The sequence below is a fragment of the Psittacula echo genome (genome assembly GCF_963264785.1).
Source record: "Psittacula echo genome assembly, chromosome: 3".
In the NCBI taxonomy this organism is placed as follows: Eukaryota; Metazoa; Chordata; class Aves; order Psittaciformes; family Psittacidae; genus Psittacula; species Psittacula echo.
Window position 1 is genome coordinate 127538776 of NC_137736.1, and position 25713 is coordinate 127564488.

A 25713-nucleotide genomic window follows, 5' to 3' on the forward strand; every position below is an offset into this window, starting at 1 on the left:
GGTGGCACTTTGCTGAAGGTGACAGGATGAGCGGTGCAGGTGATGTTGTGCTCTTGCTGTTGGTGTGATGACTTCAGTTGCTCACTAAAAATACTAAGCTTGTTCTCTGCCTCTCCTGCAGTGTACAACTGGACCGTGGACGAGGTGGTTCAGTGGCTCATTACCTACGTGGAGCTGCCGCAGTATGAAGAGACCTTCCGAAAGCTGCAGCTGAGTGGACATGCCATGCCCAGGTCAGTGCTCCCCACGTTGTCCTGTGTTCCTCTGGGATGGTGCCAGGGAATAAACCAGAGCTGAGGCGGCTTGTAACATCCCGTGTGATTCCTCAGCACCATAGAGCCAAGCGTCATTCCTGCTCCACTCCAGTTACCTTTGGATGCTTCTCCTTTGCTGTGGTCCTCTGCAGGGAGAGATTTATCCTTAGGTGAGCATGTATCAGCTGTGGGTGAAGGGAGAGGCTGCACTTGCTCAGAGGAGCTGTGGCTGCCGCATCCCTGGCAGTGCTCAAGGCCAGGTTGGACACAGGGGCTTGGAGCAAGCTGCTCCAGTGGAAGGGGTCCCTGCCCGTGGCAGGGGGTTGGGACTTCACTTTCTGGGTGTTATCCAAGTAGCATTTATATTCCCAGTTCGAGAGCTACTGGTTCTGTACCTCTGCAGCAGTGGTGTGTGGTGGTGGGAATCCATGCCGCTTGATGCTCCAGCAAAGGAGACGTTTAAGCCTTGTGTTCCTCAAGAGAATGAGAGGGCTTAAACCGAAGAGTTCAGTCCACCTCTATGGGTAAAGGTTGTTGTCACTCAAAAGGGGCTTATAAACTGACAGGGAAAATGGGTTTTGAGGCAGTACATGGTGTGCCCCAACAGTTCTTCCAAGTGAGAAGTTTCGGTTTATGGTCTATGGAAGATGTCAGGGGCTACAACAGAGCTTTGGTTAAAAACAATAATATCTGGGACTGGACACCAAAAGATCAGTTTTGATGAGAAATCAGGCCCTGAGTTCTCAGTGAAACACACGTGGCCTTGGGTTTTCCTTCTTTCTCCTGCTTCTGCTGCTTATCTCTTTCATGAGAGATCCTGTGTCAGAGATCACAGTATCTGGGTGATTTCTTTATTTCTGACAGACTAAGCAGGGAGCTTTCAGGTCCTGCTCATTGCCTTTCTCCTCCCGTAGCCTCCATGTTACTGATGTTTGCTCAGTTATTAAGCCCAATGGACGTGTCCAACCCTACTTTTCTTTCTGACTGATCTCCAGGCTGGCAGTGAACAATGCCACCATGATGGGCAGCGTGCTGAAAATGACAGATCGAAGCCACAGGCAGAAGCTGCAGCTGAAGGCTCTGGACACGGTGCTCTTTGGGCCTCCTCTCTGTAAGTACCAGAATTGAGAGTCCTTTGGCTGCTCCTCAGGAGGATCTGCCTCTGCTCAGGCTTGAACAGCAAAGATAGACCTGTGGGAAGCACACTTTGCCCTGCACAGGGTACCTCATCCCTGGTGTAATCCCTCTGAAACAGGGATGGGTTTGTCTCTGGGTTTATCAGAGCAGCTCCATAGCCCAGCAGCATCCTGCCCGCTGGGCTTCTGTTTCATCTCTGCTGATGCAGACCTGCTGTCCTGCTGGGATCTCCTGTGTCCGTAGGGTAAAACCTTCCTGTGGTTCCTGTTCTTTGGTGTGGTGCAGCTGCCCAGGGCAGCGCCCTGCCTGCTCCCTGCGCTGCTGCCGGGACCTGGCTCTGTCATCCTTGGGGCTCGTCAGTGACTCAGGCTGCAGATCAGCTGCCTCCAGATGAGGGAAATGGCTTTATCCTGGATGGGAAGGCATTTGGGATGGATGAGAATGAGGGACTCAGCTCCTTTGACGCTGATTACAGGCGTCTCTTGGCATCTGGAAGCTCTCTGATGCTTATCTCAGCGCTGCTGGGGTGCTCATTTTGCATTCGTTCTGTCTGGCTCACGTCTAGTGTCTATTAAAGGGACTTTGGTCGCTCTCCCTCTTACTCGTGCCTTTATCATGAGCTTTAGGTGCACCGGGGAGCTGAGCAGGGCCTGTTCCTGCTTGGAATCCTGCAGATGAGATGGATTTTATGGCAGTTGTGTTGCCTGAGCACACATTGACCCCCGTGTGCCAGAGCAACAGGACAAGAGGAACATGGAGCTGCTGGAGCGAGCCCAGAGGAGGCCATGGAGCTGCTGCGAGGGCTGGAGCAGCTCTGCTCTGGAGCCAGGCTGAGAGAGCTGGGCTGGGGCAGCCTGGAGAAGAGAAGGCTCCTGAAGGGGAGACCTGAGAGCAGCTCCAGTGCCTAAAGGGGCTGCAGGAAACCTGGAGAGGGGCTTGGGACAAAGGTTCAAGGCCAGGTTGGACACAGGAGCTTGGGGCAAGCTGCTCCAGTGGAAGGTGTCCCTGCCTGTGGCAGGGGTTGGAACTGAAGGATCTTTAAGGTCCGTCCCAACCCAAACCAGTCTGTGAACAAGCCCAGCTCCCTCAGAGATAAATGATTTCTTCCATTTACTCTGTTGGGTTTAAGCCCCCTGTTCTGGCACCTTCTCTTGTTTTCAATCCGTGTTCAGATTCCTGAGAAAAGGCGCAATGAGGTAAATCCTAGGAAAAGTGGATGCACAGAAGGACCCCAATGGAACTTACGAGGCTTGGCACCGGTAGGAGTTGGAACTGGATGATCTCGGAGGTCCCTGCTAACCCAGCTCCGTCTGGGACTCTCTCAGCTGGGTGAATGAACAGCCCGGGTTGTACACTCGGCCTCTTCTGCTTCCAGGTGTTCGAAACACATTCAGTCAGGCACGGTTTGCTTTTGGCTTTACGCTTGGCCTCTGCCACTCTTTGGTGGTCAATGGTGTTGCCCAGGGCTGCTGGAGACATGGTGGCTGAGAGCTGCTCTCGCTGCTCCCCAGCCCAGGCTCCAGCCCCGGCGCTCCTGTGCTGTGGGGAGGATTTTTCAGGCAGGTCTTGGGTGCTCTGTAAGTGGAAAGGAAATGATGACATGGAATGGTTTGAGCTTGAGGCCCTGCTCCGTGTCTGAGGAGCTCCTCGTGCCACGCGGCTCCTGTGGCACTGCGGCAGGAACACCTCGTGGTTGCACTGATGAAAGTGCTCAGTGATCCAGTGAACGTCCTGGTTGGGCTTGCTCAGATCACAGAGCAGGAGGTTCAGATTGCTAGAGACTGAGCAGCTCCCATGTGAGTATGTGAAAAGAGGAGACAGGCTTTCAGTAGTGGCTGCAGTAGAGTTTGGTGCCTTTTAGGAGGTGATACTTGCTATTTTCTGCTCGTTGTGGTTTGTCTCCAGCTCACGTTGTGGTGTGTGGTGAGAGGGTGTTTATCCAAACCTGATTCCTTAAGGAAGGGGTTGCGAAACAGCCACTTTCGGCAGCCCTGAGCAATCCGCACGTTCGGGAAGTGCTCAGTGACCTTTGAGGCAGCTCAGAGCAGTGATGGATTTAGTGCTTCTGGATGAGTTCCTGCTGCAGCTCTGCTTGGGTGCTCAGTGCAGGCGGTCTCCTGGTCTGTGCTGCTGGGAGAGCGAAGCTGCTGGTGGTGGGATGCGGCTCACACGGGCAGGGTTTGTTCAGCCTGGAAAAAAGGCTTCAGAGAGAACTCAGAGCAGCTCCAGTGCCTAAAGGGGCTGCAGGAAACCTGGAGAGGGGCTTGGGACAAGGGCCTGTAGGGACAGGCCAAGGGGAATGGCTTTAACCTGCCCGAGGGGAGACTGAGCTGAGCTCTTAGGCAGAAGCTCTTCCCTGTGAGGGTGCTGAGGCGCTGGCACAGGGTGCCCAGAGAAGCTGTGGCTGCCCCATCCCTGGCAGTGTTCAAGGCCAGGTTGGACACAGGGGCTTGGAGCAAGCTGCTCTAGTGGAAGGGGTCCCTGCCCGTGGCAGGGGTTGGAGCTGGAGGAGCTTTGCTTCATCCCAAACCAGGCTGGGATTCTATGAGTTTCATCAGACAATTCAGTCAAATTACCCCTGAGCTTGGCGGTGCCTTCCTTGGGAGAGGACCTGCAGGGAAAAGCCAGCTTGGCTGAATTTAAACCATGGCAGTTCCCCGCGTGTTCCTTCCCAGGAATGAAGAGTTCAATTCTTCCGGGTATCCTGGATTTGACAATGAAAAGTTCTAGGAAGCAAAATTTGCAGCCAGGCTGAGCTCTCCTTGGAGGTTCCTTTATCCTTGTCTGGAATGGAAGCTGCTGCTGTTTGTCCAGCGCTGCTGAGCGGAGCCTGCTTGGCCCTGGGCACTGGAGGTGACTCAGCTCGAGGTGGGGCTGGCAGGGATTGCCCTGTACTACACCGAATCCTGCCTTAGCTGAGGCCCTGTGCTGCGGGGCTGGAGCTGTGCTGGCCCCGTGCTGGGCAGAACGGGAACAGCAGCACCAGAGGAAGCAATAAAGGGGAAAAAAGCTGGAATAGGTGTGGGTGGTGGTAACCAATCCCCCCCAGCAAGGCAGGCTGGCAGCCTCTTCGGGGCGTGAAGTGAGAGTGATTCAAAGCTCCCATATCTGCAGCAGCTTGCCAGGAGCTGCTCCTTGGGAAGAGGATGTTGTGATATTCCATCCGGGATGGAAACGGGGCCAGGGTTCATCTTGTTTATTCCTTTAGTGTGGAATTTACAAGTGAATGTTCTCCAAAAACTGCTGGAACTCATCTGTGGCATGTTGGGCAATGGATCGAGTGCTGGGAACATGAGGGGAGCAGTGCTTGGATGTCAGCTGAGGGCTTGGAGGAGGGTCCTGTCCCTCCCCCTGCAGGGAAGGACCCTTCACTGCAGTCAGGGGCAGGTGTGTTTTAGCTGTCATCATAAATCCCTCAAGGAAGGGGCCTTAAAGCTCCTCCAGCTCCAACCCCTGCCACGGGCAGGGACCCCTTCCACTGGAGCAGCTTGCTCCAAGCCCCTGTGTCCAACCTGGCCTTGAACACTGCCAGGGATGGGGCAGCCACAGCTTCTCTGGGCACCCTGGGCCAGCGCCTCAGCACCCTCACAGGGAAGAGCTTCTGCCTAAGAGCTCATCTCAGTCTCCCCTCGGGCAGGTTAAAGCCATTCCCCCTTCTCCTGTTACCATCAGTGTCCCTGGTGAGCCACCCCCTGCACCCATCACCCCATTCTGGCCATCCCTCACCCGGGACATCTCCCTGTGCCCCACATCTGTGTGTCCACTGGTGCCTCCCAGTACTGACTTTACCAGTGTGGCTTCAGGCTGGGTTTCCTGGTGCTGCTGGGCTCCGGGTGCTGCAGGAGAGAAGATGCTGCTGGTCTCTGTTCCAGCCCCAGTGTCCCTTCTGCTCACTGCAGGGCCCCCTGGCCTGGGCTGCTGCACCTCCAGGCTGGCCACAGGACCGGTCTCTGCTGGGGAAACACTGCCAACTCACAGCTGAAGTGTTCCTAGAGAGGGTTGAGGCTGGAATGGTCCCTGGTGGAGGGGAGTGGTGCTGCTGGGGTTGTGCTGGAGCAGCTTGTCTCACTGAGGAACAGCCCAGGGTGGCTTTGAGATGGTGCCAGGGTAGTTCATCTGCTTCTGGGAAGAATACAGCTCCTGGAGCAGCTTAGCAGTGTCTGGAAGGGATCCGGGTTTGCAGGACAGCTGATCTCAATGAGGAGGTGGTTCCTCCTCTTAGTGTGCATCTGGGATGCTGCAGCGTCGGTGTCAGAGCAGCGCGCACAGCCCTCGCCTCCCCATGCAATGAGTGGGGTTTCCTTCCCGAGCTGGGATCTCACTTGCGGGGATCTCACTTGCTGGGATCACATGAGCTGGAATCCCACAGCTCCATCTCTTGTGTTTAATGCTGTTAATGTGTTAATCCAGGGCTGATGGGATGGGGAGAGCATTAAAAGGGAATGATGCGTTGATGGCTTTCAGCAGGAGCTGATGTTCAAGCCATAGAAGTCCAGAGGTGAATGTCACAGGTATTTAAGGAACAATTTATCTTTATTGTCCTAAAGGAAGAAACATGACAGAGTTCTTCATGAGCTGTGGAAGTTTTGCTGAGCCATGATCCTTACGGACATAAAGATGATTTCTGCTGAAATCCTATTCATCATTCCTGATGGATGGGAGGGGATTATTCCTTAGCTTCAAGAACTGCAGGTTAAGTGGAGTGGGGTTCCCTGAAAGCTCTATGGCAGCTCCTGCCCCACTCCTGGAGAACAGGAGCAGCTCCTGTGCCCAGCTGTGGCTGGAGCCCCACCAGCAGTTACCTCCATCTGCTTTGCACCAGGGGCCCCAGGTCCAGCCTGTGACGATGTGCTGCTCATCACTGCCCTGTGAAGTTCAGTGCAGCATAGAAGCTCCTTGGTGAGGAAGAGGAAACTCCCAGCACAAACACAGCCTGGGGAGACTGGATGGAGAGCAGCCCTAAGGAGAGGGAGTTGGGATCACCATGACCTGGCAGTGGGTGCCAGAAACCTCTCATGTGCTGGGCTGAGTCCCCAGCAGTCCTTAAAGCTCCTCCAGCTCCAACCCCTGCCACGGGCAGGGACCCCTTCCACTGGAGCAGCTTGCTCCAAGCCCCTGTGTCCAACCTGGCCTTGAGCACTGCCAGGGATGGGGCAGCCACAGCTTCTCTGGGCACCCTGGGCCAGCGCCTCAGCACCCTCACAGGGAAGAGCTTCTGCCTAAGAGCTCATCTCAGTCTCCCCTCGGGCAGGTTAAAGCCATTCCCCTTGGCTTGGCCCTACAGGCCCTTGTCCAAAGGGATCTCAGGGCATCTTCATCCTATATGCAGACCATCCATCACGCTGCGTCAGTATATTCCTGTACAGACAGGGTACTTGGCTGCTTTTTATCTGTTTCCTGTGCTGGTTCATGTCTGTTCCTCATTTCTGGCTCTCACTCAAGCAGAGCAATTCCTACCAGGCAGAGAGAGCAGCAGCTCACTCGAGTCACTCCGGGAATGGTGTTTCTGCTCATGAGGGTGACCCTGTTAGATTCAAACACCTTCAGGCTGATCTGACTCCCAGTGGAGAGCAACCTACAGAGAAACCAAAGCTGGGCTGTGGCCAGAGGGAGTCCACGGGGTGTAGTTTTGTGCCGTAACCAGGTCAGACTCCAGCACTTCAACACAGTAAAGATCACTGCAGGCCATGGGTGTCACTGGCAATGAGCCCCATGTGATGTGTCCCTTAGGATGCAGTCAGAGGAGTCAGAGCATTCGCATCCATCATCTGCTGCTGAGGGAGAAATGACCTCAAAAGCTGTCATTTTTATGGCACATCTCAGCTGCTCTTGGCTGAAGAATATCTCAGACCTGGAGATCCAGTACCAGGCTTTCCCTGGTCTCAGGTTTAATGCCCTTACTGCTGGGGCACGTCTGCTCCTCTGGCTGAGAGTCTGAGTCCAGCTTAGTGCCATCTTCTGCTCCACTGCCTTTTGCAGCTGGTGTCTTCCCCTGTCCCTGTGGCGCGAGGTGATCTGTTCCTTAGGCTGGGGCTGCTCATGCCCTTCTGTGATGCTTCACCTAGAGCCTTTAAGTAGGAATGGCTCATTTTGGCCAATTCTTTACGTTTGTGTGTGTATTTGTATTATTCTTGATAGCTCCAGGCCATTGTCTGTGGTTTGTAACTGCACTGTTGTGGAATTCCTGCATCAGTGACGTGACAGCTTCAGGATATGAAGAGAAAATGTTGATCTAACCTGTCATCTGTGCTTGGTGGAGATCATGGAATCCCTGCCTGGTTTGGTTGAAGGCACCTCAAAGCTCCTCCAGCTCCAACCCCTGCCACGGGCAGGGACCCCTTCCACTGGAGCAGCTTGCTCCAAGCCCCTGTGTCCAACCTGGCCTTGAACACTGCCAGGGATGGGGCAGCCACAATCCCCTGAGCACTCTGCTCTCACAGTCCCTGCTGTTGTTCTGCCTATGCAAGGAAACCCCAAGTAAATCCTCTATTGGAGCTGCAGGAGAATGTAAAATCATAATTCCAGCCTCCTGCCCCCAAATACTGAATTCCATCAAATCCAGCATCTTTTCTTCCCAATTCAAACACCTCAGCATCCTCCTTCAACACCTTTTCATCTTGGCTTCTCCACGCTTTACATACCAGCAGTGGTAACCTTTAGCTTCTGCATCTTCTGTCTTGGCTGGGATTCACAGCAATTTGGGGATGAGTTAAAGCAAACATCCATGTCCCTGTACTGGCTTCACTGAGGCATCGTGAGATTTGGGTGGGCACTAAATACTGCTGTTCCTTAGCTGGGAAATCCTGCTGGAATCCTGGGTTTGGTTTCTTTCGCACTGATCCCACATTTGGTGCCTTCCCCTCTCTCACGTCTCTCCCTGCTGTTTGCTGACGGATGGAAAGGGGGTTTCACATCGAGCTGGAGTCCTGATGGGAACTTTTGCAACTTGGCAGTTTTGCCCTGGATCTGCCCCATCTCTGCAGTCACAGGCATAGCTCTTGTGTCCTTGTATTTGGTCTTGTTTGCACTGTGTGAAGGAGCACGGTTGTCCTGGGGGTTCCTGTGCGGAGGAACCTCCTGAGTCACGTGTTGCAGGCAGGTTATGTCTGTTAGATCTGGAACTGGATCAGTTTTCTTCTTTTTGCTTCCCCATTCAAATGGAATAGATGTTTGCAACATCATCCTTCCCCTGTATGGAACCTTCCCCACAATTCCCTCTAACACTGTCTTCAGTTCCCATGTCCAGCTCTGGTGCGTTAATTGTCATCTTCTCTTGAATTCAGTGGTGCCTCTGGTCTCTTCCAGTGACTCGGCACAACCACCTGAAGGACTTCATGCTGGTGGTGTCCATCGTCATCGGAGTGGGTGGCTGCTGGTTTGCCTACATCCAGAACCGCTATTCAAAGGAGCACATGAAGAAGATGATGAAGGACCTGGAGGGACTCCACAGAGCTGAGCAGTCTCTCCATGACCTTCAGGAAAGGTATGTTTTGTGTGTCCACCCAGCCTGAGCATTCATCAGGCTGTTGCTCGTACCTGCAAGGTTCTTACTCCATTAGATTTCACAGAGTAATAGAAATGTTTCAGTTGGAAGGGAGCTTAAAGCTCATCCAGTGGAAGGATGAGCCATGGGCGGTGGAAGGTTCCTGCCACGGGCAGGGACCCCTTCCACTGGAGCAGCTTGCTCCAAGCCCCTGTGTCCAACCTGGCCTTGAACACTGCCAGGGATGGGGCAGCCACAGCTTCTCTGGGCACCCTGGGCCAGCGCCTCAGCACCCTCTCAGGGAAGAGCTTCTGCCTAAGAGCTCATCTCAGTCTCCCCTCGGGCAGGTTAAAGCCATTCCCCTTGGCCTGTCCCTACAGGCCCTTGTCCAAAGCCCCTCTCCAGCTTTCCTGGAGCCCCTTTAGGCACTGGAGCTGCTCTAAGGTCTCCTTTTAAGGAGCCTTCTCTTCTCCAGGCTGACCCAGCCCAGCTCTCTCAGCCTGGCTTCAGGGCAAGGAATCAAAGGGGTTTTGGAGCAAAACATCCATCTGAGCAAAGGGGATGGGAGCTCTCCTGTTGTACTCACAGTGGTCACTTTGCTTTGAGGGCCTCCTCTATTTCAAGTAGGTACTTCCTATTCATTTACCACAGTTAAGTGCATGGAAGCAGTGGAATTTCACACAGTGAAAGTGATGTGGTTTCTATTCCCTGTCTGACTCATAGTGACAGTATATTGGGATCCCCACTCCCTGAAATTAGAGCTTAAATCCATACCTGGAGGGGAAGAAGAGCCTCTTAAGGGTGTCACAGGAATCCAGATTATGCAGACTTTGGCATCCAGGCTGGTCAGGTTGTTTCATGCTGGCTTTTGATGGGGAAAAGGCATGCTGAATCCATGGAAGCAACAGAGGAATTACACATCCCCTCTTGAATCCTGTCTGCACGGTGATGCCTGGGAAGGATGGACAAATACATCATTTTGGAGGATTCAGTAGTGTCGTGGTTTAAGCCAGTCGGCAAGTCAGCCACGCAGTTTGTACTCCCCCCCGGCCCCGCACCGAGGGATGGGGAGGAGAATTGAAAGAATGTAACTCCCACAGGTTGAGATAAGAACAGTTCAGTAACTAAGGTATAACACAAATCACTACTGCTGCCACCAATAATAATAATGATAAAGGAAATAACAAGGGAAGAGAATACGATACCACCCACCGAAAATGAGCCTGACAGAGAAGAGGACGTGCCCTTCCGGGTTACTCTCAGTTACATCCTGGGCATGACGTGCTGTGGTATGGAATACCTCTTTGGCTAGTTTGGGTCAGGGGTCCTGTCCCTGCTTCCTCCCGGCTTCTCCTCCTCCCTGGCAGAGCATGAGACTCACAAAGTCCTTGGTCAGGGTAAACATTCTGACCAGCAACTGAAAACATCGGTGTTATCAGTACTGTTCCCAGGCTGAAAGTCAAGAACACAGCACTGCACCGGCTACTAAGAAGGAGAAAAACTGACTGCTGCTGCTGACAAGTAGGAAGCCCCATGCTGGACCCTGGGTTTTTGCCTCACTGCCCCTTTGTTTCTTGCCCCAGTGCCCCTTTGTTTCTTGCCCTGAAGACAGGTTGAGAGAGCTGGCGAGAAGGGAAAGCTCCAGGGAAGCCTCAGAGCAGCTGCCCCAGGACTGCAGCCTGTTCTTGACTATGTGCCATGAGCAGCCTTCAGAAGCTGTCTGCTCCTTTTGCTGGAAAGGCTTTTCCTTCGAGTATGACCCCATCAGTCGGTGTCTATGGGGGGAGCAGACACTTGAGAGAGCACCAAGGTGATGGTGCCAGACTGGGCACGTTCCTTGGCAGGAATGTGGATACGTGACCTGTGTTCCCTTTGGCACAGGGATAGAATACACGGCACTTCCCCTCTACCTGCCGTGGTGCCAGCTCTGTTCCACAGCTGGTTCCGCAGAGCTCTGAGGAGTTCTACAGCCCAGGCTGGAAATGCCCCAGAGAGAAGGGGATTTATTTCCACAGGCAGCAGGAGCTGGGAATTCCTCCTCATTGTCCATCTGGAGGTGCAGGGCTGCATGCAGGGCAGGAGGTCTGCCTGGTGCCACTGAGGAGCAGGTCACAGCAGAGCTCCAGGCACCCTCTGCTGTGAATGCAGGGTGTGGGGAACGACCTTGGGCCCTGCTGCCGAGGGCAGAGCCATGTAAACAAGTGGATGTTCCTGGGAATCAACTAATGCTCTAAGGCCAGAGAGGAAGAAACCCAAAACCACCAATACTGGACATAGCTGAGCCTTAAGCCAGAGCAGCTTGTGTTGTTTCTGCAAGGAGGGCTTGTCCTCTGCAGAGGGCACCGAGCTGCAGCTCAGGAGGTGGGAGCTGCACCCCTGGGCATTGTGGGGCATCTTGGTGCAGGATTGAGCTAATTCTCCTCTGAAGGGGGAATACACCTTCACTTCTTCATCCTGGAGCCCCAGCAAGGTTCAGCTGTGGTCCTCAGCCACTGTAGGAGCAGCAGGACCTCCAAACAGCATCAGTTGTTCTGAAGTTCTGCTCAGAAACTTCTTTTCCAGAGCTTGAAGGGACCTCCTGTCCTGCCTCATTGGAACCTGGTGCTGAACAGACCTCCAGAAGGTGTGTGATGCCTTTCCAGTTACCTGTCAGCTGCTAGTGCTGGTGCTGATGAACAAGAGCAGTGCCTCTGGAAGAGCTGGGAAGGGAGGATGGATGTAAAAAGTCATTTTTTGTTCATCTTCGTTTTGAGGATGTCCTTCACAAGTGACACTTTCCAGTCAGTTAAATTACCCATCAAGATCAAAAACCTCGTGTCCTAGCACATCCTACTGAGGGTGGAAGATTGTATGAAGATCTGTATGGATGACGTTGGGTTCTTGTCCTCATTGCCCTTTGATTTGTTGCCATGGAGCCAGGCTGAGAGAGCTGGGCTGGGTCAGCCTGGAGAAGAGAAGGCTCCTGAAGGGGAGACCTTAGAGCAGCTCCAGTGCCTAAAGGGGCTGCAGGAAAGCTGGAGAGGGGCTTGGGACAAGGGCCTGTAGGGACAGGCCAAGGGGAATGGCTTGAACCTGCCCGAGGGGAGACTGAGATGAGCTCTTAGGCAGAAGCTGTTCCCTGTGAGGGTGCTGAGGCGCTGGCCCAGGGTGCCCAGAGAAGCTGTGGCTGCCCCATCCCTGGCAGTGTTCAAGGCCAGGTTGGACACAGGGGCTTGGAGCAAGCTGCTCCAGTGGAAGGGGTCCCTGCCCGTGGCAGGGGTTGGAGCTGGGGGAGCTCTAGGGTCCCTTCCAACCCAAACCATTCTGGGATTCCATGATGATTTGATGCTTACAAGTGTAGCTCTGGAGGCACTTTGTTGTCTTGTAGAGCTCAGGGCACATGGTGCCTCTGTGGCCCAATCATCTGGGTTTGAAGGCGATTGCACACACAAAACATGGTTTTATCCATGACCAACGTAAGCAAACATGGGCTCTCTGTTAGGAGAACAGGAGGTTATAATGGGAATCACAATGTTAGAGTGCCTTTGGGAATTAGCTGAAGGACAAAATTCCTTCCCTCTTCTGCGTCACAGGATGGGGGAATTTCTCCTTTAACAAGAGATATTTTGGTGGTTTGGGATTCGCACAGGCCTAGTATGAAAGAGCTTTAGGGCTGCTGCTTAGGGCAGAGAGCGTGGCCTTATCTGAGAACATGGAATGTCCTGGCAAGAGCCTCTTTGAATTGGGAAGAAAACACTTGAGTTTCTCAGCAGAGCTGTCAATTGGAGCTGGGCCTTTTCCAAGAGGAGAGGCAATGCGATGGCAGAGAGAGCCCAGCCTGTCCACGCTCTTCTAACTGGGCCAGGAGGAGCCTGAGGAAGAAGAGTCCTTGCTGGGGCAGTCAGGGGTTCAGTCTTGCCCCCAGAGGCAGCGATGGGTCCCTGCTGCCCGTGCATGCCCAAGAGCACACCCAAGTGATGCCGTTCACCACCAGCCTGGTTACCTTGGTGTGTGCTGCAGGGAGCAGCAGCTGAGGAGCAGGGTTTCCCTTTTCTGGTCTGGGATGAGCAGCAGCTGCTTCGGAAGCCCCACAGTGCCCCTCTCCAGATGTGATCTTGGTCAGGTCCAGCTCACGGAGCACCACTGTCCTCTCCTCTGTCATAGGACACATCGCTCCGCTGGTTTGCTTTCCAGTTTGGATGTTGGTCTTGAGGGGAAAAGATTTTTGTGACCTTGAAATACTTATTTCTGGTGGAGATGATTCCACTGGGGGCTTTTTCTTTTCATTTTATGGATAGTTTTACTTGGTCACTGAGAGAGCTGGTCTGGTCCAGCCTGGAGAAGAGAAGGCTCCTTCAGGAGAGACCTTAGAGCAGCTCCAGTGCCTAAAGGGGCTGCAGGAAACCTGGAGAGGGGCTTGGGACAAGGGCCTGTAGGGCCAGGCCAAGGGGAATGGCTTTAACCTGCCCGAGGGGAGACTGAGCTGAGCTCTTAGGCAGAAGCTCTTCCCTGGGAGGGTGCTGAGGCGCTGGCCCAGGGTGCCCAGAGAAGCTGTGGCTGCCCCATCCCTGGCAGTGTTCAAGGCCAGGTTGGACACAGGGGCTTGGAGCAAGCTGCTCCAGTGGAAGGGGTCCCTGCCCGTGGCAGGGGTTGGAGCTGGAGAAGCTTTAAGGTCCCTTCAGCCCAAACCAGGCTGGGATTATGATTCCATGAAAAACACCAAATCCATCCAAACATCACTGAAACCCTGAAGCACCTCATTGTGGTTGTGGTGGTGTCTCCTGCAGAGGGCTGAAGCTTTCCAGCCTCAATGGTTGAACCTTCCTGAATGGGCACAAGCAATATGTTAGTACTTCTTGTTGCCATGTATATAATTCCTACTGATTTAATTCTGTTATGAGGAAAAAGAATAATTTCCAGGCTGTTGGTTGTTATTCAAGGATCACCTGCTCCAAGCTCAGGAGTGTTGCATCCCAACTAGAAGGAAGTGCAGCAGGAGGGCCGGGAGACCTCCTTGGATGGATAAGGAGCTGCTCAGGAAAATTCAAAGGAAAAAAGAAGCTTATAGAAGGTGGAAGCAGGGACAGGCGGCCTGGGAAGAATACAGGGATGTTGTCTGGGAAGCTATGGACCAGGTTAGGAAAGCTAAGGCCCAGTTAGAATTAAACTTGGCTAGGGATGTTAAGGATAACAGGAAGGGATTCTATAGGTACGTAGAGAATAAAAGACAGACTAGGGACAGCATGGGCCCTCTCTGGAAGCTATCCGGAGAACTGGCTACCCTGGATTTGGAGAAGGCTGAAGTTCTTAATGACTTCTTTGCCTCGGTTTTCACTGGCAAAAGCTCTGACCGCACCACCCAAGTCTTGGAAGACAGACACAGGGACTGTGAGAATGAAGACCCTAGGCCCACTGTAGGAGAGGATCTGGTTCGAGACCATCTTAAGAACCTGAACATGCACAAGTCCATGGGACCTGATGGAATCCATCCGCGGGTCCTGAAGGAGCTGGCAAATGAAGCTGCTAAGCCACTGGCCATCATATTTGAAAACTCATGGCAGTCAGGTGAAGTTCCCGATGACTGGAAAAAGGGAAATATAACCCCCATTTTCAAGAAGGGGAAAATGGATGACGTGGGGAATTGCAGACCAGTCAGTCTCACCTCTGTGCCTGGCAAACTCCTGGAGCAGATTCTCCTGGAAGACATGCTAAGGCACATGAAAAACAAGGAGGTGGTTGGTGACAGCCAGCATGGCTTCACTAAGGGGAAATCCTGCCTGACCAATTTGGTGGCCTTCTAGGATGGGGCTACGGAACTGATGGACACGGGCAGAGCAGTTGACGTCATCTACCTGGACTTGTGCAAAGTGTTTGACACTGTCCCACACAACATCCTTGTCTCTACATTGGAGAGACATCAATTGGATGGGTGGACCACTCGGTGGATAAAGAACTGGCTGGATGGCCGCACGCAAAGAGTTGTGGTCAATGGCTCGATGTCCGGCTGGAGACCGGTAACGAGTGGTGTCCCTCAGGGATCAGTGTTGGGACCGGTCTTGTTCAACATCTTTGTCGGTGACATGGACAGTGGGATTGAGTGCGCCCGCAGCAAGTTTGCCGATGACACCAAGCTGTGTGGTTTGGTTGATACGCCGGAGGGAAGGGATGCCATCCAGAGGGACCTTGACACACTTGTGAGGTGGGCTGATGCCAGCCTGATGAAGTTTAACCATGCCAAGTGCAAGGTCCTACACCTGGGTTGGAGCAATCCCAGGCACAGCTACAGGTTGGGCAGAGAAGAGATTCAGAGCAGCCCTGCAGAGAAGGACTTGGGGGTGTTGGTCGATGAGAAAATGAACATGAGCCGGCTGCAGTGTGCGCTCGCAGCCCAGAAAGCAACCGTATCCTGGGCTGCATCAAGAGGAGCGTGACCAGCAGGTTGAAGGAGGTGATCCTGCCCCTCTGCTCTGCTCTCGTGAGACCTCACTTGGAGCATTGTGTGCAGTTCTGGTGTCCTCAACATCAAAAGGACATGGAACTGTTGGAACAAGTCCAGAGGAGGCCACGAGGATGAGCAGGGGCTGGAGCACCTCCTGTATGGAGCCAGGCTGAGAAAGTTGGGGCTGTTCAGCCTGGAGAAGAGAAGCTGCGTGGAGACCTCATAGCAGCTTCCAGAATCTGAAGGGGGCTACAAGGATGCTGGGGATGGACTGTTCATTAGGGACTGTAGTGACAGGACAAGGGGTAACGGGTTCAAACTGAAACAGGGGAAGTTTAGATTGGATCTAAGGAAGAAATTCTTTACTGAGAGGGTGGTGAGGCACTGGAATGGGTTGCCCGGGGAGGTTGTGAATGCTCCATCCCTGGCAGTGTTCAAGGCCAGGTTGGATGAGGCCTTGGGTGCCATGGTTTAGTGTGAGGTGTCCCTGCCCATGGCAGGGGGGTTGGAACTGGATGATTTTAAGGTTCTTTCCATCCCAAACCATTCTATGATTCTATGTCTCTGTTTGAAGGCTCTTGCAAGGAGAGCATCCCATCTGTCTGGTTAGACCTGCCGAGGCAGATCTTCCTTCTCCTTTTTTGATTCATTAAAGCAAAGGTCTTTGGTTCGTAAAAACAGTGAAAATTGAAGTTAATTTGAGGCTTATTAATGTGAATCTTGGGAACACTTTGGAAAACTAAGAGAATTCCTGCTGAGTGTTTAATAAATGAAGTTGTGACTCTGGAGGAGATTTAGTTTCTCTCTGCCCATGGAGAACTTTCTCCTTCGCTTTCCCCGCAGAGATCCCTGTGAACATAACCCAGGGTCCGTCAGTGCAGGGCTGGGTAGGTGGTGGCCGGGCAGCCCTCGCGCCGTGGCCGCCTGTGCCAGTGCCACCAGCGCAGCACACCCAGCACGGGGCCCTCCTGTCTTGCAGGCTGCAGAAGGCTCAGGAGGAGCATCGCTCCGTGGAGGTGGAGAAGGTGCACTTGGAGAAGAAGCTGCAGGACGAGATCAGCATCGCCAAGCAGGAGGCCCATCGGCTGCGGGAGCTGCGGGAGGGCACCGAGAACGAGCTCAGCCGGCAGAAGTACGCTGAGCAGGAGCTGGAGCAGGTAAGGCAGCATGAGCAGCTCCTCACCCCCTGAGGAACCCAGGGCTGCTCTGCCCACCCTGCTCTGCCACTTCGCTTTGCCGCTGCCCTGTGTGGAGGGAGGGGTCTGAGGGTTTCTTCCGCTCCCCTGTACTCTGTAACCGCGCTGCTGTGTGCTGGGAGCAGGGACCGTGCCGGTGGGGTCTTGAGCAATGGGCTGCGGCCACACAGCTTCCCATCCTGCCGCACAGGAGGAGGGTTGAGCCTGACCCATAGCTGCACCCTCTGGTGACTTCTAACTCCCACTCCCAACCATGAGCTCTTTCTTTTTTATCTCTTCATGGGTTTAGGAGAGATTTGTGGTGACTTTGGTTGTGCTTAACGTGTTTTCTGGTGGGTCAGAGAGGTGTGTGAAGGAGATTTGCTTCCAAGGAAAGTCAGCACTAGATGAGAATCTCTACAGCGAAGTTAGAGTTGGGATGCAGTTCTCAAATCCACTAGTTTTATGTTTAGATGAGCAGGAAAAACATGTCCCCAGGTTATGCATCCTAATGTAGGTCTGGAATATTGCGTCTAAGGCTGCTGCTGGGCACAATGAAACATGTTTTGTCCAGAAGGATACACAGAGCATTTGTGAAACAGTTTGTTACAGGTTGGGAAAAGGCCTCCCAGTCCTACAGCTTCAAACCCTGAGACCGGCAGCAAAGGCTATAGGGGAATAATGGAAATCAGGGATGATGCTCGTGGCGTCTGCAGTAACAGAGGGCAGAGAGTGAGCATCTGGGAATTCCCTTTGCCCAAAGCCACAAACCCAGTGGCTGTTTCCTGCTCCCCTGAGGGACAGTTCTGGCCGGACTGTAATTTATAGATGAGTTCAACCTGAGCTGGTGTGAGCTGGAATTGCATGAGCCAAGCAGGTGCGTTGGGAATTCTGAGGCCATCAGCACATCCCCAGCCTGACCATGTCCAGTCTTTCATTGCCACCAGGGAGGATGGGGAGGAAAACAAGACAGGAATTGAGGGGTTCCACTGACAAGGGAGAAAGAAGTGTCCTGGGCCATCAGGTCAGTGGGAACCACAGGGCGGTGTAGCCCAGGTGTGCGCAGTCAGCAAACAGAAAGTTCCCTTCCTGCTTGGCAGATCAACAGCCCAGAGATCCGCAGGTGCCTGGGACCAGCTTTGCTCTGGTGATCATAGAATCCTGGGATGGTTTGGGTTGGAAGGGACCTTAAAGCTCCTCCAGTTCCAACCCCTGCCATGGGCAGGGACCCCTTCCACTGGAGCAGCTTGCTCCAAGCCCCTGTGTCCAACCTGGCCTTGAGCACTGCCAGGGATGGGGCATCCTCCTAACTGCTCATCCAGCCTCCCCCCAAAGTCCCTGAGCCCCATTTCAGGACACACACCGGGATGTCCATCCTCACGCAAACAGAAATCCAGGCCCTTTGTTTTGGGCCACTAAAGAGAGGGGTGTAGCCTTCCTCTTGTAACCCCAGGCCCTTGTACCCGGTCTGCTCCTGGCTTCTGGAGAAGGCAGGATCTCACCCATCCCACCTCCCCTCCTTTGACATTTGGTGAGAAACCCGGGGAGCCGGAGGTGACTCAACTGCTCTGTTGTTTCTTAGAGGCCTCCGGGAGGGATGCATTGCCAGGGTGAGTATTGGTTTTACCCACATGATCCACACTGTGTGCCTATAACATGATCACCATCCCAGTAAGCTGTAGACCACCAACACCATTAACCAGTCACTCCCACTGACCAGAAACCTCGTCCCATTGAAGATATTCTTGGGTCCCAGGGAATATTAAACCAAGACCTTCTTTTGCAGCAGATGGTTCTTATCACTGAAGCAATACTGGAGGGTTTGGGAGCTCCTGCTGGAGCCAGGGGTATGAGCTGGAGCTGCAGCGTGTTTCTGGGGTGGGACTCTCCCATAGTGGGTTGTTCGTACCAGTCCTCTCCTCACTAGGGCATCCTCCCCCAGACCACGACCCCAGCCAGAGCAGCAGCCTCAGAGGTCATTCCTTGCCCTATAAAGTGTTCTGATCAAAATGGGATCTTGGGAATCTTTACAGGGGAATGTGGCCTCCCAAAGTAACTCCTGCCTGTGTTGGTTCCCTGCAGAGCCAAGGGGGGTGTTTTGGCCACTGCTCATCTCAACCACTGGTCCTTGGCTGTTGTTCTGCACCACTTCCCTTTTCCACCAGTCCCTAGAAACATTCCTGACAAGGTTTGAGCACTCCTCTACCCCACATCCCTCGTGTCCCATTTCCTGATTCTCCATATTCCTAAATGCCAGATGCGTGTGGATCGTGGTCACTTCTGCCTGAGGTAGGAGCAGTGCTGCTGGTGTCAGAGGGATAGAAGCAGACCTGCCTGGGGTCGAGCATTCTGTGCCAGTGATTTAGGCCATGTTATGCTCAGCAAGACTAAATCACACATAAGGGATATAAGCAGTTGACCTCTCCTGTGTGGTGCCTCCTTGCTTCTCCTTGATGGATCTTGCAAATGTCCTCCAGGATCCATCCAGAATGGGACTCCAGAGGATCTATGTGTAACCCGGTACCTTTGGCTCCCTGGAAATCACACCTGCAGGGCTTGTGTCAGGCTGCTGAAGTCTCTCCACGTCTGTGCAATGGCAGAGAAGTGTTAGTTCGTGCTGGGCGCTAGCACTGAATGCTTTGTGTAAGGTTTGGGTCTCTCAGACTTGCTTGTCACCCACTTCTAGTTCTGTAATCGCTCCTTTCTCCAGCAAGATCGAGTAAGTGTGTGGAGGAGAGTGAGCGGGAATGGAAGAGAGTTACAGAAACATGGAATGGGTTGGAAGGGACCTTAAAGCTCCTCCAGTCCCAACCCCTGCCACGGGCAGGGACCCCTTCCACTGGAGCAGCTTGCTCCAAGCCCCTGTGTCCAACCTGGCCTTGAACACTGCCAGGGATGGGGCAGCCACAGCTTCTCTGGGCACCCTGGGCCAGCGCCTCAGCACCCTCACAGGGAAGAGCTTCTGCCTAAGAGCTCATCTCAGTCTCCCCTCGGGCAGGTTCAAGCCATTCCCCTTGGCCTGTCCCTACAGGCCCTTGTCCCAAGCCCCTCTCCAGCTTTCCTGCAGCCCGTTCAGGTACCAGGAGGCTGTCGCCTGTTGATGGCTGCGCTGCCGCACTCCCTCTCCCTTGCCCACCACCTCTCAGAGCAGCTTCTGCTTCTGTGCTGAGCAAGATGAAGTCATGCGGAGCCTTCCTCTTTCTGCTGTTGTCTGACACAGGCTGGGTTGGCCGCCGGCGCTGGGGGAGATGCTGCCAGGGCAGGGGTCCCCTCCACTGCTGCAGCACCCGGGTGCTTGTCCCGCAGGTCCGCATGGCGCTCAAGAACGCCGAGAAGGAGCTGGAGTCGCACTGCAGCTGGGCTGCGCCCGAGGCCCTGCAGAAGTGGCTGCAGCTGACCCATGAGGTGGAGGTCCAGTACTACAACATCAAGAAGCAGAATGCCGAGAAGCAGCTGCTGGTGGCCAAGGAAGGGGTGAGAACATCAATGCCCACACCGTGGGTGCTCCCCGTGGGTTTGGGGGGTGCAGCTAGCACAGCTGGCTGCTCTGCACCTTCTTCATTGCCATTTTAATCATAGAATGCCAGACTGGTTTGGGTTAGAAAGGACCTTAAGGGCATCCAGTTCCAACCCCCTGCCATGGTGAGGGATGCCTCACACTAGGCCATGTCGTCCAGCCTGGCCTTGAACACTGCCAGGATGGTGATGAGCGACGGCCTGACCAGGGCATGCCTGTGAGCTGCGTTACCACGTCCTCAGTGTGCTGCAGCCCAGGGAAGGTGCAGAAAAGGGATCTCTGCCCGTGTGACAGCCCTGGGGGTCATCAGTAAGCAGAAGGGTTTGCACCTATTAAGCATAATCCCTGCTTTAGGTCATTTACATGCCCAGGCAACACCGTGTTGAATATGGATATGATCTGCAGAGATGAATCATTTCTGCCTTCCCAGTTGGTTCAAATGTAGTGTGGCAACCAGAAAGCTCTGAGGTGCAGGGATGCTGTTGTAACATGTTTGTGTCTGTGGACACACACAGCACCCAGAGCTGGCAGAGTGTAAGAACCCTTCCTTGGTATGTGCTTATTATGAACACTAACTTTTCAGTGCTTTTCCCTCTGCCGTCCCAGTTCTCCTGTCCATGTCCTTGGTCTGTCTGAGTTTCAGGATAAGGCCACTAGATCTGTGAAGCTAAATTCTACTCCGCTTTGATTTCACACTCCTTTAAAGGGGAGACTTTTCCCCAAAGGGAAGGAAAACCAACCTCAAACTAAAAACTGCTTCCCCACACCAACAACCACAGGGCATTAACTGTGTTTGGTAGTTTGGTCCTGGGAAAGCCAGAACAAGCTTCATCAGAGCCATTCGCTGCAGGACCTGAACTGCTTCAGCTCCTCTGAGTGTTGGGAAATCAGAAGGGCCAGGAGGAGCAGGAGCCCCCCAGCTGCTTCCTGGCTGCTGGCAATTCCTCACCCGCTGCGGGAGGAGGGATAACATCCCTCAGTGAACCACAATTCACACTATTCACACGTGTGCAGACAGCTGCGGGGCCTATTTCTGGCTCCCCCATCCAGGACGTTCTTGGCCTGGAGGCCACCCGAGGTCCTCTTCTTCCTGTGACCCTCTTCTGTTGATGTTCCAGGCTGAAAAAATCAAGAAGAAGCGAAACACCCTGTTTGGAACGTTCCACGTTGCTCACAGCTCTTCTCTGGATGATGTTGACCATAAAATCCTGACTGCAAAGTGAGTATCTGCTGAATCCCTTATTCCTGCTCCCGTCTCCTCCCTCTCCTCTCGCAGACGTGAGCGTGCTGTGCCTCAAGTGCTCTTGGTCTCATTTTGCTGCACTGGTGTCCTGATGACTGAGCTGGGGTTGGACTTGCTCCTCTTAACCAATAACCTTTAAATTCTGTGTCAAACCAGCAATCACAGATGGGAAGAGTAATTCAAAATCCTGTCAGAGGGATTCGGGATGTGATGGGGTTCTTAACCCATTACCCTGGCATGTCTACCCTGCTGCGTGTGGAATCCTGGCAGTGGAATGAGAGGTGTCTCAAGCACAGGGATCCAAAGCTGAACCTCTGGTCCCCGGTTTAGGCTCTTCAAGGTGTGTTTCTCTTTCGTTGCCCACATTTCCCTGTTTGACCCCTGCTTCCAGGCAAGCACTGAGCGAGGTGACGGCGGCACTGCGGGAGCGCCTGCATCGCTGGCAGCAGATTGAGCTGCTCTGTGGCTTCCAGATTGTCAACAACCCGGGGATCCACAGCCTGGCGTCAGCCCTCAACATCGACCCCAGCTGGATGGGCACCCCCCGGCCCAACCCCTCGCACTTCATCATGACTGATGATGTGGATGACCTGGACGAAGAGATCGTGTCTCCCATGTCCATACAATGTACGTAGTCCCTGTGCGCTCGGCCTGGGGCTCTGCAGGTGCTGGGTGCTGCAGCATGGGGATGGCCTGGAACAGCAGTTCAGGTGTGCTAGGAGGAGCTGAGGTGTCCGAGATGGATTTTGAATGACCTGGGCCCAATTGTTAGTGGTTAAGGGTCAGGAATCAGAATAACAGAAGGGTTTGGGTTGGAAGGAACCTTAAAGCTCCTCCAGCTCCAACCCCTGCCACAGGCAGGGACCCCTTCCACTGGAGCAGCTTGCTCCAAGCCCCTGTGTCCAACCTGGCCTTGAACACTGCCAGGGATGGGGCAGCCACAGCTTCTCTGGGCACCCTGTGCCAGCGCCTCAGCACCCTCCCAGGGAAGAGCTTCTGCCTAAGAGCTCATCTCAGTCTCCCCTCTGGCAGGTTAAAGCCATTCCCCTTGGCCTGTCCCTACAGGCCCTTGTCCCAAGCCCCTCTCCACATTTCTTGTAGCCCATTTAGGCACTGGAAGGCTTCTTCCAGACTTCATCAAAACCAGTTCTGTGTAACTGGGTAGAAGTTAGGGAGAGGAACTGAAGGGCCTTGGGGTTGGCATCTGTGCTGCAGGCCATGTCTGTACATGCCATTAGGCTCTGGGTAGATGCTCTGAAGGTCTGGAGGTGAATGCCATGGTTGGCTCAGGGTGATGGGGGGATGAAGGCAGAGCTCTGAGGATCCGGGGAGTGTGCAGGATGTTAAGGCAGGAGGAACAGGGGTATCTGTGTGTTCCAGGGCCCAGCAAACATGAGGGGATGGGAATTTATGGGGTTGGGTGTGAATAGGGAATGTTTAAAGCCTCAAACACATAATTGTATCCTATTAGTCCCTGTGATTGTCACTTGCTGTTAGAAACCAAAGTAGGCAGCTCTATAAAACACTTGCAAGGTGCAGATGAGGGAGGGAGGTCTGAAGGAACCTCCTAAGTAGCACCCAAAGCACAGAGGATGGGAGCTGCATGAGGTGTGAGGCTGCCTCCCAGGTTTTAAGCCTCAGCTTCTTCATGCTGTGCTCAAGACACCTCAAATGAGACCTTTGCAGCAGCACCTGCAGTTCTGTCAGTGCAGAGACCGGCAGCCTGGCTGCTGCCTGCATCCTGCCTCCCTCCCACGGTGCCCATCCACTTCCCAGCAGGAATAACTGTGTGGAGCCAGTGCTGGGCACCACATTCCCAAAGCGAGGGAGCTGCAGCCTTTCCCTGCAGGGTTTTTCTCTTGCTGTACACAGACAGGTTCAGGATTGAACCAGGGTGTTCTCCTGCCCAGCCCTGTCAGGGTGCTGCTCACTGCCCATGATGGCTCTCCTGGTAAATCACTGTTCTCTCTCCTGCTGGCCCATCCCAGATGCAGCCTGGCTTTTCGGGCGCAGGTTCAGTGACCGCTCGTCTCTGTCCTCGGAGGAACAGTCCCTCTGGAAATACCCTGGTTTGGTTCTCTTCAGTTATATCTTCATTTGGTTTTGCTCTGCCCTTTTTCTGGACTAAAATACATACACCAATTTTCCAACTTTCTGGCACGGCTAAACTAATGGCTGTACCTCTCTTCATTGGGCCCTCAGCATCTTGACTAACCCCAGGGAAGAGTCTGGTGGGATGAAGAAGAATCACAGTTCGCTGTAGTCCTCACGTGCTTTTGGGTTTGCTGTTAAAAACAACCCAGTAGGAAATCCGGAGCCTTGGTTTTCCTTGGGTTTAGCCCTGAGGTGGAGATGAAGGATTCAGGCTGGGCTGGGAGGAGGTGGTAGTGTTCCCTTTCACATCCCGCCTCCTTCTCCAGCCTCTCCGCTGCCAGCCAAGGCTGATCCTGGTCCCTCCCATGGGGCTGCTGTGGATCACGGTGCCTTTCTTCCCTCGGGATCCTGAAATTAATTGAGCAATGCCACCTCTGTGCTAATTTGTCCCCCTGTGTCCCATGCTGGGCCATGGGGATGACATGCTCAGCTGAGACCCTGAGCCTCCTGGTTTTGGCTGGAAGCCTTCCCTTCATGGAGCGGTGCCAAATGCTGACCGTTGTGGATGGAGGACGATGAGCGCATGCAGCAGCAGGCCAGGCCATGCTCTTCCTCATGATGATGAGCAGGGTGTTTGACTAATGTGGATAAAATCTCCAGTGCTTGGAGGGAAGTGATGCTTGAGGGAAGTGAGGGGCTGCTGTGGCTTCGGTTCCGGGCTTATCACAGGGTATGTGCTGAAAAAGGAGAGCACAAAGGGGTGAGGTGTGGAGTTGGTAGATGAGGAATGAACAGCAGGGAAAAAACAAACCCTCTACAGGGAAAAGCATGGCCCAAAAGAAGGAGAAACCTGGAGCAGATACCCCCAGTTAGTTAGTCTGCAAAGCTGGATCCCTGTCAGAGCCCATTGCTGCTGCACAGGCACAGCAGGAGCTGGAACAGCCTCTGGTTTCCATAGAATGGGTTGGAAGGGGCCTTAAAGCTCCTCCAGCTCCAACCCCTGCCATAGGCAGGGACCCCTTCCATAGAGCAGCTTGCTCCAAGCCCCTGTGTCCAACCTGGCCTTGAACACTGCCAGGGATGGGGCAGCCACAGCTTCTCTGGGCACCCTGTGCCAGTGCCTCAGCACCCTCACAGGGAAGAGCTTCTGCCTAAGAGCTCATCTCAGTCTCCCCTCGGGCAGGTTCAAGCCATTCCCCTTGGCCTGGCCCTACAGGCCCTTGTCCCAAGCCCCTCTCCAGGTTTCCTGCAGCCCCTTTAGGCACTGGAGCTGCTCTCAGGTCTCCCCTTCAGGAGCCTTCTCTTCTCCAGGCTGCCCCAGCCCAGCTCTCTCAGCCTGGCTCCAGAGCAGAGCTGCTCCAGCCCTCGCAGCATCTCCATGGCCTCCTCTGGACTCACTCCAACAGCCCCAGGTCCCTGTCCATCCACAGGAGCAGTTTCCTGCAGCCCCCACCAGAGCAAGGGGTTTTGTTCCCACCTTGACTCCACATAACTTGTTTTTACTTAATTCAGCTCTGCAGCTCTTAAGAGAAATAAAACTCTTGAACTATAATGTGGATGGTGTCAGGAGCTCCAGGGGAAGGTTCTTCATGGGCAGTGCAGTAAAGTGAGAAGCAGCAAACCTGGGCGGTGGGACCCTGTGAGGGGAACTGTAATTCACCCCAGGGATGTGCCAGCAGCAAAGCTGCCTGAGTTATTCCTGCTCATCCCTTCTTCCACTTGAAATACAGCCCAGCTGGGATCCCTCGGTGTGACTGTTGAGGTCAGCTGAGCTGCAGGAGATGGGTGTTCCAGCTGTCGGGGTTTATAGCAGTGATTTGCTGGTTCTTTGATTCCCAAAGGATCTCTCTTTCCACTCCATTCTCAGCTTTCCTCTCTTCATCTTTTTAACCCATTTGTACATCCATTTGTTATGTATGTAAGAAATCCTGAACCAACCTGAACACCTTATCTCCTGCCAAGGAAGGAATGTTTTGTATGGAAATCACAGCTAGTGGGTTAAATACAACCCCCCTGGTTGTGTGCAGGGTGGAGATGCAGCCCTCTGGATCCTTGGTTTTCCATCTGCAATGCTCTGCTGGTGGAGATGAGTACCAGAAATGGCCGTGTAGGGAAGGAGCCTCCCTCTGCCTCTGTGCAGGCAGACCCTGGCTCCAGCTCGGTGTGTAGGTGCTGTGCAGAGGTGGGGTAGGGAACAGGCTCAGGTCCCTGACTGCCATTACTGGGCAGGTAGGACTGGGTGGCCTGGAAGATCATTATGGTGAGAGAACCACAGTCTGATTTGGGTTGAAGGGGCCTTAAAGCTCCTCCAGCTCCAACCCCTGCCACGGGCAGGGACCCCTTCCACTGGAGCAGCTTGCTCCAAGCCCCTGTGTCCAACCTGGCCTTGAAC

General features: G+C 53.9%; 1 protein-coding gene across 14 annotated transcripts in view; it reads left to right on the forward strand.

The window, feature by feature from the left end:
• The window catches only part of STIM1 (stromal interaction molecule 1), a 65568-nt gene that overhangs the window by 29882 nt on the left and 9973 nt on the right, over window positions 1–25713 (forward strand). For 8 of the 14 annotated variants that reach the window (XR_013956379.1, XR_013956381.1, XR_013956382.1 and 5 more), the window contains 7 exons: window positions 122–233; window positions 1250–1365; window positions 8697–8874; window positions 16272–16449; window positions 19774–19941; window positions 21103–21203; window positions 21619–21854. Coding sequence is in view for 7 of the 14 variants with exons in the window: in XM_080612558.1 (XP_080468684.1) it covers window positions 122–233; window positions 1250–1365; window positions 8697–8874; window positions 16272–16449; window positions 19774–19941; window positions 21103–21203; window positions 21619–21854 (1089 nt within the window). In the remaining 7 variants the exon portion in view is untranslated. Of the gene's footprint in view, window positions 1–121; window positions 234–1249; window positions 1366–8696; window positions 8875–16271; window positions 16450–19773; window positions 19942–21102; window positions 21204–21383; window positions 21572–21618; window positions 21855–23215; window positions 23297–25713 lie in introns of those variants that run through there. The other 6 variants (XR_013956380.1, XR_013956383.1, XM_080612555.1 and 3 more) reach the window with 2 other exon arrangements.